Source organism: Calypte anna, chromosome 1 (genome assembly GCF_003957555.1).
Source record: "Calypte anna isolate BGI_N300 chromosome 1, bCalAnn1_v1.p, whole genome shotgun sequence".
NCBI lineage: Eukaryota > Metazoa > Chordata > Aves > Apodiformes > Trochilidae > Calypte > Calypte anna.
The window spans coordinates 93476270-93492798 of record NC_044244.1 but is presented as its reverse complement, the minus strand read 5'-3'; the positions used below and the strand labels follow the sequence as shown (position 1 = coordinate 93492798).

The 16529-nt window shown below is 45.0% G+C and overlaps 1 protein-coding gene across 1 annotated transcript; it reads right to left on the bottom strand.

Annotated features, from left to right (window-relative positions):
• Positions 1-5683: 5683 nt before the first annotated feature.
• Positions 5684-16285, bottom strand: LOC103536848. Its single transcript, XM_008503083.2, has 5 exons — positions 16225-16285; positions 13045-13341; positions 10900-11142; positions 8310-8429; positions 5684-6316 (listed from the first exon to the last, which is right to left on the bottom strand). Exons 1-5 carry the CDS (start codon positions 16283-16285, stop codon positions 6105-6107), a joined length of 933 nt encoding a protein of 310 aa, XP_008501305.1. The 3' UTR covers positions 5684-6104.
• Positions 16286-16529: the final 244 nt, after the last annotated feature.

Here is a 16529-nt window from a genome sequence, read left to right as displayed (position 1 = left end):
GAGCCGTAAGCGTAGAACCGTAGCTTTAGGATGCTCGCAAACAGTGTCATTTCAGAGCTGTTCCTCTCCAGCTGCCGCAGTGCCCGTGCCCCACACATCTCTACTCTTACCCCTCCGCCTTTGCCCCACTCTGGCTCAGCTGCCCCGCAAGCACCGGGTGCGGGTGTTGGCGTGAGAGGGCGGGCAGCATCCTGCAGCGCTTGGCTGCTGATGGGGGGCGGGCAGGGAAAGCGCGTGGGAAGAGCAAGCAGTGAACACCACAGGGCGGAAAGCATCTTCCCTATGGGATTATCTCTTCCTGTTGCCTCAGAAATCACATTTCAGAGGCACCGAGGGCGGCAACTGCCTGTAACTGTATCACCCAAAAACAAAAGCAGGTGAGGCGCCGGCACGGTATTGAAGTCAGGATTGCTGACAGCCAGGTGGGCAGGATCGAAAGCCACCCTAATCATCTGTCTGCCCTAGCCTCTGCCGTCTACACCTGCTTCGAATGAACCAGCCACTTAAACCCGTGATGAACCATGTGCCAAGTGAGAAATGCAAAAGGGAGAGTCTGCATCAGCCTGTGCCCCTTCCCACGGCAGGAGACAGCAAAGAGGTGTGTATCCTTCAGTCCTCTTGGAGCCCAGGAACACCCCCAAAGGCACCAGCAAGAGCAGACAACAGCAGAGTGACCTTAAGCAGATCTTCCCAGGGCAGGTGTGACAAAGAGGAACCATTCTCCAAAGCCGCGAGGGCACCTTGGAAGTCCCCTCTCCTTCCTCTCACGCACTCTGCCTGGAGGCTGACAGGTGTATAGGTAGAGTGTTGAGGTATTATTCAAAGAGAAAAAATAATCCACCCACAGTGGGTGTTTTGTAGGAAAGGAAAGCTAGAATAGAAAGTAACACTGCAGTAGTGCTGCCTGGGGAAGTGTTAACTGAAGATGAGAAGGCAAATGCTCCTGGAATATAAAACGGAGGCATAATGCTTGGCCCCTGCCCAAAGGGCAAATCTCCATTCAGATGAGAGCTCGGCATGGCAAGAAAAGTCCCATTCCAGGGCTGCCAGTATGGTAAATTTACATGACTCAAATTCTGCTTTACATTTATCCAGACTATCTTCTCAAGCAGCTGTTGCTGTGCTCCCTGCTTTCCACCTGCCCTGTTGTCCCATGTGCTGTATGCAGTCTGGCTTATTCCTCATGCTATCTCAGCTGGTCACTGCCCTCCTCCTCTGTCCCAGATCTCACCTGGGAAGCCCTGGGCATTAGCTGGCAGATGTCCCATACTGGTCCTGACATGAGATAGCTTTTCCTGGGCCAGCTCTTCTCTCCCCAGAGCTCACCTTTGTACCTTTCCAGTTCCAGCAGAAGATCCAAGGGGAGCAGCAGCCATGTTGTGCTGCTCTGCCACAGGCTTTGGGAAGACTCTTTTGCCTGGGTCCCTGCTGTTCCCAGAGGTAGAGAAGCTCCCCCTCACCAAGGTGAAATTCTAGCTAGGGAGCTGTAGGTTTGCACCCTCACCATCTTCGTTGGTTTTTTTGCTCTGTGTCTGCCAAGAAAACCCCAAAGAGTAGGAAATTTTGCTCAATTTGACTTCCATTTGTATTTTCCCCTCCAACAATGAGCTGTGAGGCATTCAGGGTGTTGACTCCTGCCTGATCTTTTAGGATAGACATGTCAGGATTATCTTCCTTCTTGGCAGAGGATGCTTGGAGCCCAGCTATGGCAAATTAGCCCCAGTTACCTCAGGACTGCAAACATCACTTTTTGCCTGCAGAGCTGCTACTGCTACTTCAGTTCAAGCAGAGTATCAAAGGCTTCTCAAGAAGCTACTCTGGCAACCCTCTGCAAGGGTAAATGCTAAAGCTACATCCCTGGAGATGGGAAGTCCTCCCATGGCCTCCACTGATCTGTGGCTCATGGCCACGGCCAGGTGGGAAAAGGGGCTTTCATACACTCAGACCTGCAGGGAGGGAAGGAGCATTTTGCTGGGAGAGAGGGTGAGAAGAGGACTGGATTTAGTATTCCTCCTCTGAAATGACAGTGGGAGAGAGAACCAGGAGGCCAATTCACTTTCACTTTCACTCTCCTTCAGTGAATTATCTTCCCTCCCATAGCGTGAGACAGGATCACCCAGCAAGGTTAGTCCCTTGACAGCTACTAGAAACTGATCTGCTCCAAAAGTCTGGGGGCAGACCTCTTACACTATCACTCACAGCACACGAACAAGCCTGTCAGTCCCTCAGGGCCCAGGGTGACCATTGGTCAGTTTGGGGATCAGGAGGTGACAGCAATGCCAATCTGCTCACTGCATGGCCAGCACCTGCAAGGAGCATTGGTGGGGCACCTCACCAGCCCAGCTGAGCTCAGCTTCTGACTATCACCCATACTAGACCACAAAGAGGACTACAGTTTGAAAGAAAAGACTATTTCTTAAGCCCTTTGCAAGGTTTTAGTACGGCTGAGGAGCTGATCTCCTGTGTGTAATAATAGAGAAGGGAGATGATGGGCAGCACAGCCCCAGCTGGGGTTTTTCTTTGCATCACAGCCTGAAGATTTGTTGCAGAGTAAGGACAAAATCAATGCCTTTTCCTCCATGGCATCATTTTGGCAAGCATTCAAAAAAAGATATTTGAATGAACCATGATTTCCTACTTGACTTTTTACAGACTGAAAGTTTTATTTCAGAAATGAAAATTAGAGAAATGAAATGAAATTACCTAACTGGCTCCAGCACTGCCTGTGCCAGCAGCAGCCCTCTGGACTGGCTAACACCCATCTGAGATACAGGCAGGTCTTGTATACTTTATGAAGAAGGCCAAGTTTGGGCTGCAAGTGCTGCTGATGTCAAGCAGATCAAGACTGGGATAGAAGATACGTATCTTCTGTACAACCACACATTGCTCTTTCAGGTGCCTACTCAGGCTACACAACCGAGGAGCACTGCAGGATCATAGCACAACTACAGACCTTCTTGGATCTTGAGGCTGTACTTTCCTCCCATTACTTCAGTGCTGGCTCTGCAGCACATCACTAAGAAAAACTGATTCCTGATAGCACTTGGGCATCACAAGCTGCATCTCCCAGGCTGTGGAGAATGAGCCAACATCCTCACAGAGCACAGCTCAGCATGTCAGTCCTCTCCTCTCATCCTGCACAAGAAGAACTGGGAAAAGCACTTGATTTTATTTGAGTCACTAGTAGATGTGTCTGCAAAAGAAAAATCAAGAAAGGCTGCAGCAAGTATCACCAGAGCCAAGGAGTTTCAGTTAGTTCTTAGGTCTTGTTGGCAGCTCATTTTTCAGAACTGAAACATCCTATGCAGCAGAAAAAACTGAGACTTGAATGCTCCATGACACAGGACGGGCAGAACACGTGCTGCCACAGCAGGCAGGCAGACATGGTGGCTGTGCCCATCTACACTGACCCAAGCCCACCAGCACTCAGGTGGCAGCTGGCACCTCCTGGGGATTGAAACCTCCTGCATCCATGTTTCCATGGGCCAAAGACCAAAACATTTTTCTTGTCTCCATTGTTACCAAAGTGAGATCCTGATACTGACATACCAGCACAGGTGTGAATAAGATCCTCTCCATCCACACTCATCTTTATTTATTCACTACAGGGATAATAGCATACATTACAAAATAAACCATTTTTAACAAATGCAACTTTAAATAGTGAAAGCTCTAAAACAAGCTGTGGAAGACTATATGGTGAGATCAAGTGACACTCTCCAGGCTGTATCCACAGTTGGAGTTCAGCAAAGTGCTAGAGCTCTGAAGATGGCAGAGACACCCTTCACCCTGACCTGTAACTTCCCTGCCCTTGTACCAGAAGATAAAAATTGTCACATTTCTGAGGAAAACCAAAAGATAGCTGTTTTAACTCTGCTGCCATGTCAAGCCTGAAAGAGGCATTACAAGTTCTTCTGCCTAACACAACAACACTGGAGGTCTGGTGCTTTCTGGCTCTCACAGTTCTCCCCTCCTCCACCTGCACTCCCTCTTTTACCAGATGAGCCAGAGTACCCACTCAGACATTGCTCTAAAAAGGTCTCTCTTCTCCCAGCTCCTCAGCTGCCACATAGAGGCAGTTATGAACATCTCCAAGGCACAGAGGAGGTAGCAGTGTTTGTCCAGTTCATGGAGGGTCATGTAGGTGCAGTTAATGCAGTCCAACCTTTCCCTTTAGGAGGGAAATCTCTCATCATTTCTCTGTTCTAAATGAAGTTCAACTGGTTCTATATGAAGTTATGTCATAGTTTAACACTGGCCCAGCGATAAAACTGAATGACAGATGCTCTCTGTTAAACCCTTCCCTGATAAAGAAAGGAGAGAGAATGAGGGAGAGACATAGATTGGAAACCAAGCTACACAGCTTTAATGGAAAAAGTTATGATAAAAGGGAAAAAATACTAAATATATACAAATATACAGGAAAATTGATACCACGTTCCTCCTCCCTTCTCCCAGTAACTCTCACATCACCACCAAGGCTGCAGAGAAGTCCTGGGAAAGTCCAGGCTGGACTCCTGGAGTTGGCAGCAGTTGGAAGCTGGAGGCAGGAACACACAGATTCAGGCTGGCACAGATCAGGACCACAGGCAGAGGAATGGGTGGAATCCTCCCAGGATGCCGAAGCAGACAGGGACAGGCAAGCGGAGGAAGGGAAGGGGTTTGACCCTCGTGACACTTCAAATTTATACTGAGTATGATATGTATGGGATGGAATACTCTGTTTGGTTAATTTGGGTCATTATCTTGTCCACTCCACCCTAAAGGAGGGCTTCAGGTGGGACCTCTTTACTCCTTTTCCCTTCCAGAGGGCAAAATATTCCTCAGAACATTTGTGTCCTTGGCTCTGCATACCAGTCTCTAGATGTAACTATAAACATCAAGTGTTATCAGTCCTAAAAGCACACACTGTCTGAGAAACTTACTGTTAATTTAAGCAAGTGCAGCTACTTACAAGAGACTTAGCTGAAAGCAAAATTACAAGACAGAAAATCACCTTTATCTGGGCCCAAACCAGGAAAAATTTTACCATCAGAATCAAGGGACAGGGTCCCTCTCCATCAGCAGGAGGCCCTGTGATGGAAAGCCATAAAAATGGAGACAATACCACTACTAATCAGATTGATTGGCAGTATGTAACACTTGATTCATGACCAAATGGATACCAGAACTCTACTATGACTAAAAAAAAAAAAAAAAAAAAATTGCTGGGTAGCCAAACAGGCCTATACTGAGAATAAAGTTTCATTTTACTTGCCGGCAAGAAGTGACTTGAAACTGAGCTGAAACTGTCCTTGGAGAGGCCAAGCAGCAAGTTCCCCTGGCCCTCAGATGGATAAGGATGCCTCATGGATGTCTGCCTTATCTGCATCTCTCCCAGAAATATATTTTAAAGCTTTTTTTGGAAAAAAAAAATTAAAAAACAATCCTGACCTAACTCTCCCTTGCTGCAACCAAAGCCCATAGATTCTTGTTCTAAACACAGTAGAGAAAGTAAAAATTTTATTCCTTTCCCACTTGTTTTTTTACACAGAGATACTTCAAGGCTTTCATATCTCCTTTTCAGTATTTTCTTCTTTGCATTAGATGACAATGATTCTTTCAAGTCCAGGTAAGTGTTTAATTACATGCAACTGTTTTTTGATCCTGGAGGTCATGCATTTGATGCTGAAGCCAGAGGGCTGTCTTAATGTGTGGCAGGAGAAAGGAAAGATACAAAACAAAACTCCTGTAAGATCCTGGGGCCCATGTTGTCACATCAGAGCTTTAGCTTCTTCTTGATTTAATCCACCCATAAAGCATAAAGACAACAAGTTACTGTACAAAATGAACCACAGAAAGACACAGGTTTCAAGGCTCAGTGCTCTAACATAGAGACACTTAAAGAAAAATGGTCACAGGGATGAATGCCCATCACCTTGACTCTCCTCCAGTAGGTCTTTTCATCTCCATTACCTGCTGTCTCTAATTTTCTCCAACAAAAGCTGCTGCTTCATAGCTGAGCGTTACGCGAGGGTGGGCAGGAGGGGTTCCTGACTGCTGGAAACTTTCTTTTCCCAGGTGAAAGGCATAGCAGAGACCACCGTCCCCCCCAGGGCAGACCTTCAAGGTCTTTCTCTTGGATGGTTTGGAGTCCACTGCTGCATGCGGGGCCTGGGCCGTGGGGGCAGTGCTGGCTCCTGATGCACCCGGGGCCGGGGCAGTGGCCGCTGATGAGCGTGTGGCTGCTTTGGGGTGGGGTTGCACAGAGGCTGAGGGAGCTCCCGCACCAACATCTCACTGGTCAGCTGGCGAGCCTGCATCATTTGCTCCTCATCTGCAAAGACAGAAGGAACCTGCAGTCAGGCACGTACTAAGCAGAAAACGAATAGCCTGGGAAAAGCGCTTGGCCCGAAGCAATAAAAAATCCAAGTATTGGTCTTACTTGGAAGGCCACTGACATCCTGGGGTGTTCCTGCTACCCTGGTGAACAACAGAAATCACCTCCACCTGTGAAGCCCAGGTAAACCTAAAAGCTTTTTGGCTGCCTGGCTGAGGCCAAGGTACCTTGAGATATTTGGTGCAGCTCTGCGCTCTCTGTGTTGGGGCAACCAACTCTGCCAGACAGGCCCCAGTGGTCACCGACGCACACTCTCAGTCTGACCTACTCTGTTCTCTTTTGGAAATGGGCCACTGAAGGGAAGAAAAATGTAACCCCAGGAATCAACAGCAAAGCACTCTGCCCTGCTGCTATACATGCAGGGATTTCCAGGCACCAAAGGTCTATTTTGCCAGCATTAATTTCTCCACATGCAGAAGAAGTAAATTCATGTTAGCAGGCCTTTGATCACTGGTTCATCCTTTCTGAAACATCAGTCAGCTTAGCTTACAGGTTGAGGGATTTACCTCTTGGGACACTGAAATGGCCTTAAGCACCCACCAAACTGTTTCAAAGAGGATAGTTACCCTTTTATATTAGTTCACGTTTTCCCAGACTTCCATTTTTCTTAATCTCACTGAATCCAGACCTAAGAATTGAGGATATGTTGAGGGATAAGTTGAAGGATATTTATGCACTATTGAGGGAGTGATGTTTCCCATTCAAGGACAGCCATAATGTAAAATAACGCTCAGATGGCTACGCCCACACCAGGTTTGCACCCACGAGCTATGGAGTCTTCTGAGATAATATCTTCTGGTTGCACTGTGGTGAGCTCTTCCAGCAAATGGGGAAAGAGCTCTCCCGCTCTTCATAGTCATAACTTCAGAGGCACCTGGAGGGCCATGGCAAGTTACCCCCCCTCAAATGTGGTGAGATTGCACTCCCCTCAGCCATGGGACTGGTCATTCTCACCCTTGTTGACAGCCTGATCCATTGGCTCCTTTAAGGTATCAGCTGAGATTTCCTTCAGGCAGCACATTCTGTCTTGTCAAAGACTGTCATGGTATACAAGGGAGCTTTTACTCACATTTTGCAGCTGCCTCACACCAAGATTATCTGTTATTTGAGACCACAGGAAGCCTGACAGAATGCGTGGGGGCAGGACTCAGAAACAAGCCTTTAAACAAGCCGGGTCAGAGCCACATCCCTCCTGCTTTACCTCCCCTTCCAGGTGGGCCAGACACCTTGTCCTGAGTGGCAGCTCAGTATCCTCTGTCTACCCAAACTAGCAGCAATGCCTAGGTTGTAAAAGCAACCTCTCTGTCAAGACTGAGCCCACTCTTAAGGAAGACTCTGGTAAAATATTTCCTGTAGTCTTAAAGAGACACAGATTTTCAACAACAGATGAAATCTCTTACTCTGATAATCTCACCTCCTTTCAGTACCCCACATTGCTGATAGGCCTCCAAGAACATTGTTTTTGGAGAGAGGACAAGTTCTGTGAGACGCCTGAGGAAACTCACAGAAAAGCTGAGCCCTTCTTGCCCCTTCTTGGTATCTGCAATATTTTCAAATGTGACTAATGATTTCAAGGATCCTAGTTTTACACCACATAAAATTAATGAGAAAAGATTTGCTGATGAGATATCTAATTGTATATTTCAGCCCCACAGATGCACATGACTGGTGGCCTTGGCTGAGCTATAGAGGAGCAATTCTTCATGAATAAACAAAAGCGCTTGAGAACAAGGAGTCTTTGGTTCAAAGCATATATCAGAAACTAAGACTGGCAATACCAGCCAGTCTGCTTAGATTTGCTACATGCCAAAACCAGGTTATTGCTCATGCCAAGGCAGAGCACATCCTTCTGCCCACAGGGTTGCTATCAGCAGGAAACTCTAAGATTTGAGGTAGCTGTACAGTAACATAAAGACCACTGAACACTTACCATCATCTTCAAGCCTGTCTGCTTTCTTCTTCCTGATACAATAAATAAGGAAAATCACAAAGATGACAAAGAAGACTGCACCTCCTGCTATGGTTAAGATGAGATAAAGGTCCAGCTGGCCTAGTTAGGGAAATGAAAGAGGATATTAGAGGGAAAAAATAACTTGCACAATGTCTACTTAGAATTCTGTATTTTCATCCATTGACTGTAAAGGCACCCCCAGTGAGAGCCCACACTTTGCCTTTTCTCTGTACACAGCAGAAAGCTGATGATCTTCATTGTGGAGAATTTTGATTGCTCCCTGATGGATTCAAGTTCTGCAGAAAATTGAAACCAGAGCATCCATGCATACTAGCTCATCTTACTCCAATTACCACAAATGCCCTACTCCTGCTAGCAACAGACCCTTTTAAGGACAACGAGCATCCAGGCAGTGCTCAGCATCTAACAAAAATAAACTTTTAAAATACTAGAAACACTGAGACTAGCTTACTTCATAGAATTTTGGTACTTTCTCTTCAATTTTTGTCTGTGTGCAAATTTAAAAACAAACAAACAAAACAAAACAAAACAAAACAAAACAAAAAAACAAACAAACAAAAAAAACCAAACAGCCAAAAAGACAAGAACATAAGCAAATATCCCACAATCTCAAAATGAGATTTCTCAGTTTGCCTGGTGAGCAAAAATTTATTTAAATGTTCCTTATTTTTGCCAGATAAGGTTCCCTGGATGCTGGCCCACCTTCTGCTTGGGCTGTCCTCCTGGCACTTACTGTTCTTGAGCACAGGCTCCACAGAGCTGAACACAGCTCCTTCCTTGGCTTCTTAGGGGACAAAGACTCAAAGGGGACAACAACACTGGTATCATCCTTAACATTTACTGGGTATGCACAAGAAGGGCAAAGAGTGATGACACCAAAGCTGAGATATCTACACTATAAAGGCCACCATCAGCCTGGGCTCCCCTGGTGGGAAAAAAGATAAAGATGAGTACCCTCGGTTATGTGTTTCTTCTCACATGTTTTAACTGCCAGTGTTACACCAAGGTGTATTTTGCCCCTTTTCCTGCCTGGTTCTCCCAGCTGACTGTAAGGTGAGCCCAGGCAGACTCAAGCATAATTATGCTTATATGAAAATTTAGCTGAGCTGAAAGTCCATTTGAAGGAAATCTAAACCTTTAACTAAACACAGCATCCAGCGTCATACCAGTATGATCTGTTACTTGTTCTTTGCCTTAAATTTAAAAATGTCTATGAGGGAGAGAGGGAGAGAGATAACTTCTTTTTCCCATCTAGTAATTTTCAACATGAGTGCCCATTTAAAATGCAATTTCTTCAGTTCTTTTGCTACATCTGTGCTTAAGGAAGATGATGCTTCAAGTGAATAAGAAAATCCATGGTACATTTGAAACATGCTAATCAGAGTCATGCAACCCCAAAGCTCAGCTAACAGCCTCATGATTTCTACGCCGAGATGGAGAGTCCAAGCAGCTTATTTTTCCCCTCATAAGAGCACCCATCCATATCCACAGCTAGCAGGCAAGCATCACCTTCATAGGTACGATCACAGAGAAGTGAAAAATAATGTGCAACTGATTTCCTCATCCTCATCATCATTTTCCTAGGTCAAATCTCCTGAAATTAATGCCATGGCTTTACATACATAGGAAAAAATCCCAAGCCACATTTTCCAAAATTAAGTTGTTAATTTGTGTTGCGGTAGTTTGGGTAATTTTATACTATCTTAATCCTTTGGCTTTGGACTGGTTGACTGAAGTCAGCCTTTGGAAATACTATTATTTTTAAAGGAGTAAAGGAGGATAAAAATGAGGGGGAAAGTGCTTTCTGCCTTTTGCAGGCTGCTATATGTGATCAAAACACTTTCAGGCCCAACTCCCCACTCTCTCCTTTACTTCATTGGCATGCCCACTAGTGGTGGTTGACACCATTTGAATCTGTCAGGACAATGACACCAAAAAGCCTTTCAGGATATCCCTGGCAGCTCTTGGAAGAAGAGTCAGCAGTGATGGAGGGGAATGAGAAAATGATGGGATGAGCAAGAACATCTCATTCATTTACCCCTCAGCCAGCCTGGTCTCTTTAGCAGGCAGACTTCACCTCCAGTGGAAGCAGAACTGCAGTGTGGCCCATGGGCCTCCCTGGCACCCACAAGACTCTTGACTCCAGAAAAACCTCCCCCCCTTTTCCAGCAATCCCCTCCCAGGACTCACTGAGCATTGAGGAAAACACTGCTGGCTGCAGAAGAGAAGCATGACCCACCTCATATCCCACTGAACCCAGCTTGGCCTCCACGCTGTTAGAGCAGGATGCCGTATGGATAGCACTGAGGAAGGCAGCAGCAGGGTGGGGAGGGTGGAGATGCAACAAGTTTGGGGTATGCCAAGCAGAAAGCACAACTCACATCCCAGCTGGCACAGCAGCATCAGCACCCAATAACTGTGGGAGCATTAGGGGGACTGGGACTCCTCAATGCTCCTGGCACCTGGGCCAGCCCTACAGATACATGCAAGGGAGTTGGGCTTTGTGGGTCTGTTCTAGCAGATTCTGGTGAAAATATGGGGTTTTTACCTGAGCACTTAATTATTTTTTCAGACGTTTTTTTGCTGACTTCATTCTTAACAATACATCTGAACATCCCAGAATACTGTGTATGCAATTCCAAACTTGTTGCGTTCTTCTGGATTTTTTTTGTTTTATTGTGAGTCAGTTCTATTGTAAATATTTCGTCTTTAGTTTTCTGCTTCACTTCACACTTGACAGATAGAGTTTTATTCATGCATTTGGCACTGAGGATTGGCTGAGGGACAGGCTCTGAAAGAGAAGAGAAGGCAAAGACACATCTGATATGGTTTCTCCTTTTGAAAATCCTCTATTATTAAGCAGAACAGGGAATCATTCCCCAATAAGTGGTGAGAGAGTAACACCAGCTAATGAGACCAGAGAAAAAATAAGAGCAAATTAGACCTCTAATACAAAAGTAACATGGCAATAAGAAAGAAAAAATATTAGCCTACATGTTTGGCCTAGCACAGCAGAGCTACACCATCGTGAGTGGACTATTTTCAGGCTCAGTCTGACTCACAGCCAGGCAAGTGAGGGGAGGAAGTTTTGGGGGGAAGCAGCAGATGGGAGCCACAGCCCTCTCTAGCTCTGGCCCCAGTGCTGCAATGCAAATGAAATTTCACCCTAGTTTCACCCTAGTGTGAAACACTGGAGTACAGGTCTTGGTGATGGAGTTGTGTGGTGGTATAACTTAAACTACTGGGGTTTATTGAAAAACTGTTTGTTCAGCCCTAGTAACAAAGTATACTCTAGGTGACAAATTACACAGCAGTTACTAAAGGACTTTTCTTCCCAAACCACTATCAGAGGTAAGGCAACCTCTCTGCTGCACAACGTGTGAAATGATGCAGCATATAGCTGGGTTAGAACCCTAGCTTGAAATTGAACCAAGGACACCAGTGGCTTAAAGCATGAGTAAGTAGCATTGGGCCTTGATGACTTAATGAATCTGTACATGGTCTGCAATAATAATTTCTGAAGCAGTGAGACACCCTCACTGCTCAGCAGTCTGTTAGCCATAGAGCTTCCCACTGCACAGAAACCCTGCCAAAACCAGTCCAGCTGTCATTGCTGCCTCATCAGGGCATCATTTCTGTAGTGTCAGCTGGTGCACCTAGAAGATGGCAGAGGTCTGCATGCTGGCTGAAGAAGGACAGAGAAAAATTATCCTCCTGCTGGGAAAAAAATACGTATGCCCTAGAACTTATACATCTGGAGAGATGACAGCACCCATAAAGAAACAGAACAGCCATCCCTATCTTCCCTACTTATCCAAAAAGCTTTGTTCTGCTACTGCTCTGTTATCTCAGGAAAAGACACAACACAAGAGTGGAGGCTGTCTACATGCTTTGAACCCATGCAGGAGAAATCCCTAGGTGTATACTTTAAATGGCACAATCTTAATATTTGTTGTGTTATGCTATGCAAAGATAGGGTGCAAAAGTCATCTTCCCCTGCGAATTCAATTCCTATCGAATTGACTCTCTCAGGGGACATGACTGCTGGCTATTTTTTCTGTTGTAGCAAAAACGGAGTGGTATCACAATGCCTTAAACAGAGCCATTTAGTGGCACCTCAGCTCCTGAGCTTGCCACAGGGGTTGGCAGATACAACACATGTTGCTCACCCTGCTGAAGCAGAGGCTAGAGACTAAAAGTCCTAACCCAGTGCCCAAAAAACAGCACCAGAAGTGCATCAGCTACAGGAGTACCTCACACAGGTTGCTGTGCTCCCACAAGAGGTTTCTGGAAGCACAGTCCTGCCAGGAGCACAGCCCTGCTGGCTTGGTGCTGCCTCAGCTCAGGGCACAGAGCCTGAGGTGTCACAGCATCACCTGTGGTGCTGCACTAGGGCTTTCTGCCCCCACCCTGCTGCCAACACTGCTGTTTTCTTGCTTGGGCACACATAGAAAACTGATGGCTGATAAAAGGTGAAGAAAGAAAGAAGCAGGGACAAGACCTTTTCATCAGGAGCAAGAGAAGGGATAAGAGAGCAGACTGTTGCCAGTGGAAAGAGGAAAGATGTATGTCTCACAGAAGTCTCCCTTAAAACACAAAGGGGGCAGTGAGTAGAAAGGGCTGTAGGACGGAGTAGGAATACCAAGCCTTATTCAGCTGTGCTGGGAACGGTATGAAAAGAGTAAAAACTTACCCTGAACGGTGAAGGTTGTGCCTTCTTCTGCCCTCAGTGTCCCATCCTGACGATAAACAGCCACCATGTAGTTTCCACTGTCCTCTTTCACCACCTGCTCTATTTGCAGAGTCCCATTTATGAATAACTTACACCTGCACTGGTTCTGGTTCACATAGTACTTAACTTTCTTATCTCTTATCTGAAGCAACTTTTTTCCATCTCTCCACCATTCTGCATCATCTACGCCCCCAGCAGCAGCGATGCTGAAAAGAACCGACTCATTCACTGCCCTGTAAATCTGGTTGGTGACAGAGCCTGTAAAGGAAAGCACAACCAGCCCATCAGTATGTCTCTAGCAGCCCTCTATGCCATGCTTGGCAACCACAGCAGTGACCCAAAAGGCTGCCACTTGCTACCTCCTGCTGAGTTGCCCAGGCCTCTGTGCATTACTGATGCTGTCCTGTTTACACTGCTCCAAAGATACTCTTGATCATTCATTAGATAAATATCAGTGCCAAGTTTAATTCTCAGAGTCAAGGAAGCTGTGAGTCTGCCTTTCAAAAGCTGGATTTATACTCTTGCTGGTTTATTTGGAGTGATTTTGGATGCCAAGATTCATGAATGTCCATGAACTTAACCCGAACTTAACCTTGCCTGAAAATAAGGTCATAGAAACGTAGAATGGTTTGGATGGTAAGGGACTTCAGAAATCATATAGTTCCAACCCCACCTGCAGGTTAGTTGGTATGTTTTGCACAAGGCACAGGCTGGTACCCAGAGTCCCCATCACTGGAGAGCAAGAGCATAAACTAGTGGCAGCCCTGGACAGTAGGATCAGTTCAGCAGTAACAGTGATGGCAATAATACCAATAGTGGGCCTTATCAAAGAGTGAGTGAGTGTAAGGCACTGAACTACAGGTTAGACCCAGTGGCACCAGCTTGAAGTGCCCCCTCCTCACCCATCCTGGGCATCCACTTGACTTTTCTTAAGCAGGGCATCTCAGTGAGGTAAATAGGGTAGGGAGAAACAAAGAGCTAACCACATCCTGAGAACCTATCACAGTCTGGTGACATTAGGAGGTAAGCACAGGCCAAAAAAATCTATTCTCTTTTCGGGTCTCTTTTGATGACAGATCCCCTCTCCAGAACATGTAAGAATAAGTGTTTCCCAAAGGTGCTACCAGGACCAGGCAGCACTTAGCGTGTGGCTGCTGAAGGGGACATTCAGGAAAGCCAAGGCTGCTAAACAGCAATCATGTTACCACCAGGCAAGATGATGTACCCTTTGGGCTGTGCCTGGGTAGCCTGTCCTCTCCCCTCCAGGCTGCTCCACAGCCTTTGCAAAGTCCACTTCTGGTGAGCCAGGGACTTCAGAGAGAAAAGCTTGTCAGGAGTCACTTCAAAGTAGTGGCAGGTGTAAAATTTGCAGGAGGAGGCAGAAAAGTGCTCACAAGTGTGAGATGGGACAAGCTCACTGACAACTGAATGTTCTCTCAGAGCCACCACTTGTTTAATTTGTCATTTTCTTAGGTCCATTCCTCTTCAGTTTACAGGATAAAGATGACAAGCAGGAGGGCATATCTCTTTACATCACCAGACAGAGCTGATTCTGCTCTAATTTTATAAATTTTAAGCACTTCTTCCCCTCAGATCGAAAAATCGATGTTTATGCATATTTTTGTTACAGTCTTTCATTCCTGATATCTAGAACAACAATGGACTGTATCACAGTGGGTTGACTGAAATCCAGTTGTTCTTTCATGAAACTTTATATTATTGAGATTATCAAAGAACTAAAATACTGTGCCTCCACAAAAAGAAAATTCATACTGAAAGTCTTCCAACAATTCAGCCCCAATACAAGGAGAGGCTGTCATTTCACTGCTGCATTTCTTACAAGACACTTGATGTACCTAAAGGAATATTTTGAAATCAAGCTATCAACCAAACAATCCTGGAAGCAATTATCCTCCACACAGGTGACACTAGAGACTGTACCCAAATAATTGAATTCTGATACTTCTTTCTCCTCAGCCACACACAGGTATACAGAGCTAGTATTAGGTTTTCTTTGCATAACAGATACTATTTTCTCTCTCTCTCTCTCTCTCCCTGGAAGTAAAGATAAAAATAATCTAAGTTTTCAAGGACAATTCAATGGCATCTCTATGGACAGACGACCTAGACTCAACTCCACATATTTATCTTTTAGTCTTGCTAATGGAAATCCATCCTACATATATGATACTAAAAATCTGCTTAGTTTTTGAAACAGCATTTCTGCAAATGTCAACTGAAATGCCCTCCAAGGGGCAGAAAGATCTGAACATAGAGCTCACTTGCAGTAACAAGAAAGAGTTGAGGAAAAGCTCCCGTAGTAACTTCGGTGAAGTAAGAAAGTCTTTGAAACAAGTTTTCTCTTTAACTGAATAATATTCTTTTCTGCTGGGGAAGATGTTTTATGTATCATGTACAAAAAAAAATATTTGCTATTTATCTATTAATTTTGTTCTGGAGGAAGAGAAAAGCATTAAGCAGTCATTCACACAATCTGTACAGGAATGAGCAGAAAAAAAAACCTATGCATGATTGTGTCATCTCCATTTCTTATAACCTTTTCTAATCTATGAGTTAACACCTTAATTAAGTTTTTAGATTAATATTTTAAAAAATAATGAGAGCAATAATATAAAAGACTATATATATCCTTGCTGTTTTCATAACCAAGACTTCTTCAGCTCCACTGAAGACACGGAGATATATCACTCTTTCTGTTAATATTTATGGAAGAATATAATTTGCACTTTGAAAAGATTTGCTCATCTTTGATAAGAAAAGGAAATTACATGGGATAATGCACCATGAACTGGATCCCTGATGTAGTACAAGCTGCCTCAAGGGTGGAGAGAAAATTGCATGCTGACATTTTTCATTATACATGTGTCAAATTAAGGCTCATTAACTTAAAACCAAAACTGTTTACAGGTTATTATTATAACTGGAATAGGAAATTCAACTCCTTCCCTCCCCCTGAATGAAAATCAAATCAAATAATAATAACAATAACCCAAAGGTCTTCGCTCATGGGCAAAGTGGAACTAGTTTCTTATCAGTAACATCCCACCATGCGGTAAATTATTTAAAAAGCAATTTAAAAATGTTAACCTGAAAGAGAAAAAAATGGTTAGAAAAACTCACATTTTACACAGGAAAATAAAAGCAGCAAGCACTTGACTAGGTAAATCCTCCTCAAGTTCATTTTCAGTGTCAAAAAATGCAGTGTCTCCTTGTCTAATGACAGCTCCTGGTAGGTGAAAGGTTTTTCTGCTGGCTGCCAGTGAGCAGACGTGTTGCTGCAGCCCTCGTTCCCTCCTCCCCTCCTCCCAGCTCTTACCCTGGCACTTCTCGTTTTTAGCACAGGCACAAAAACCATGGACAGAAATACCTCTCAGTCAGGTATTTTACCAAGATGGGGACAAAGTGCAGTGACAAGGAAAACACAC

Coding starts and splice junctions, on each gene's coding strand:
- LOC103536848 (XM_008503083.2), bottom strand. CDS start 16,285: ATGAACTTGAGGAGGATTTACCTAGTCAAGTGCTTGCTGCTTTTATTT. Junction 11,143..13,044: donor CACAACCTTCACCGTTCAGG/GTAAGTTTTTAC, acceptor CTTCTCTTTCAG/AGCCTGTCCCTCAGCCAATC. Junction 6,317..8,309: donor AGACAGGCTTGAAGATGATG/GTAAGTGTTCAG, acceptor CTGTCTTTGCAG/ATGAGGAGCAAATGATGCAG.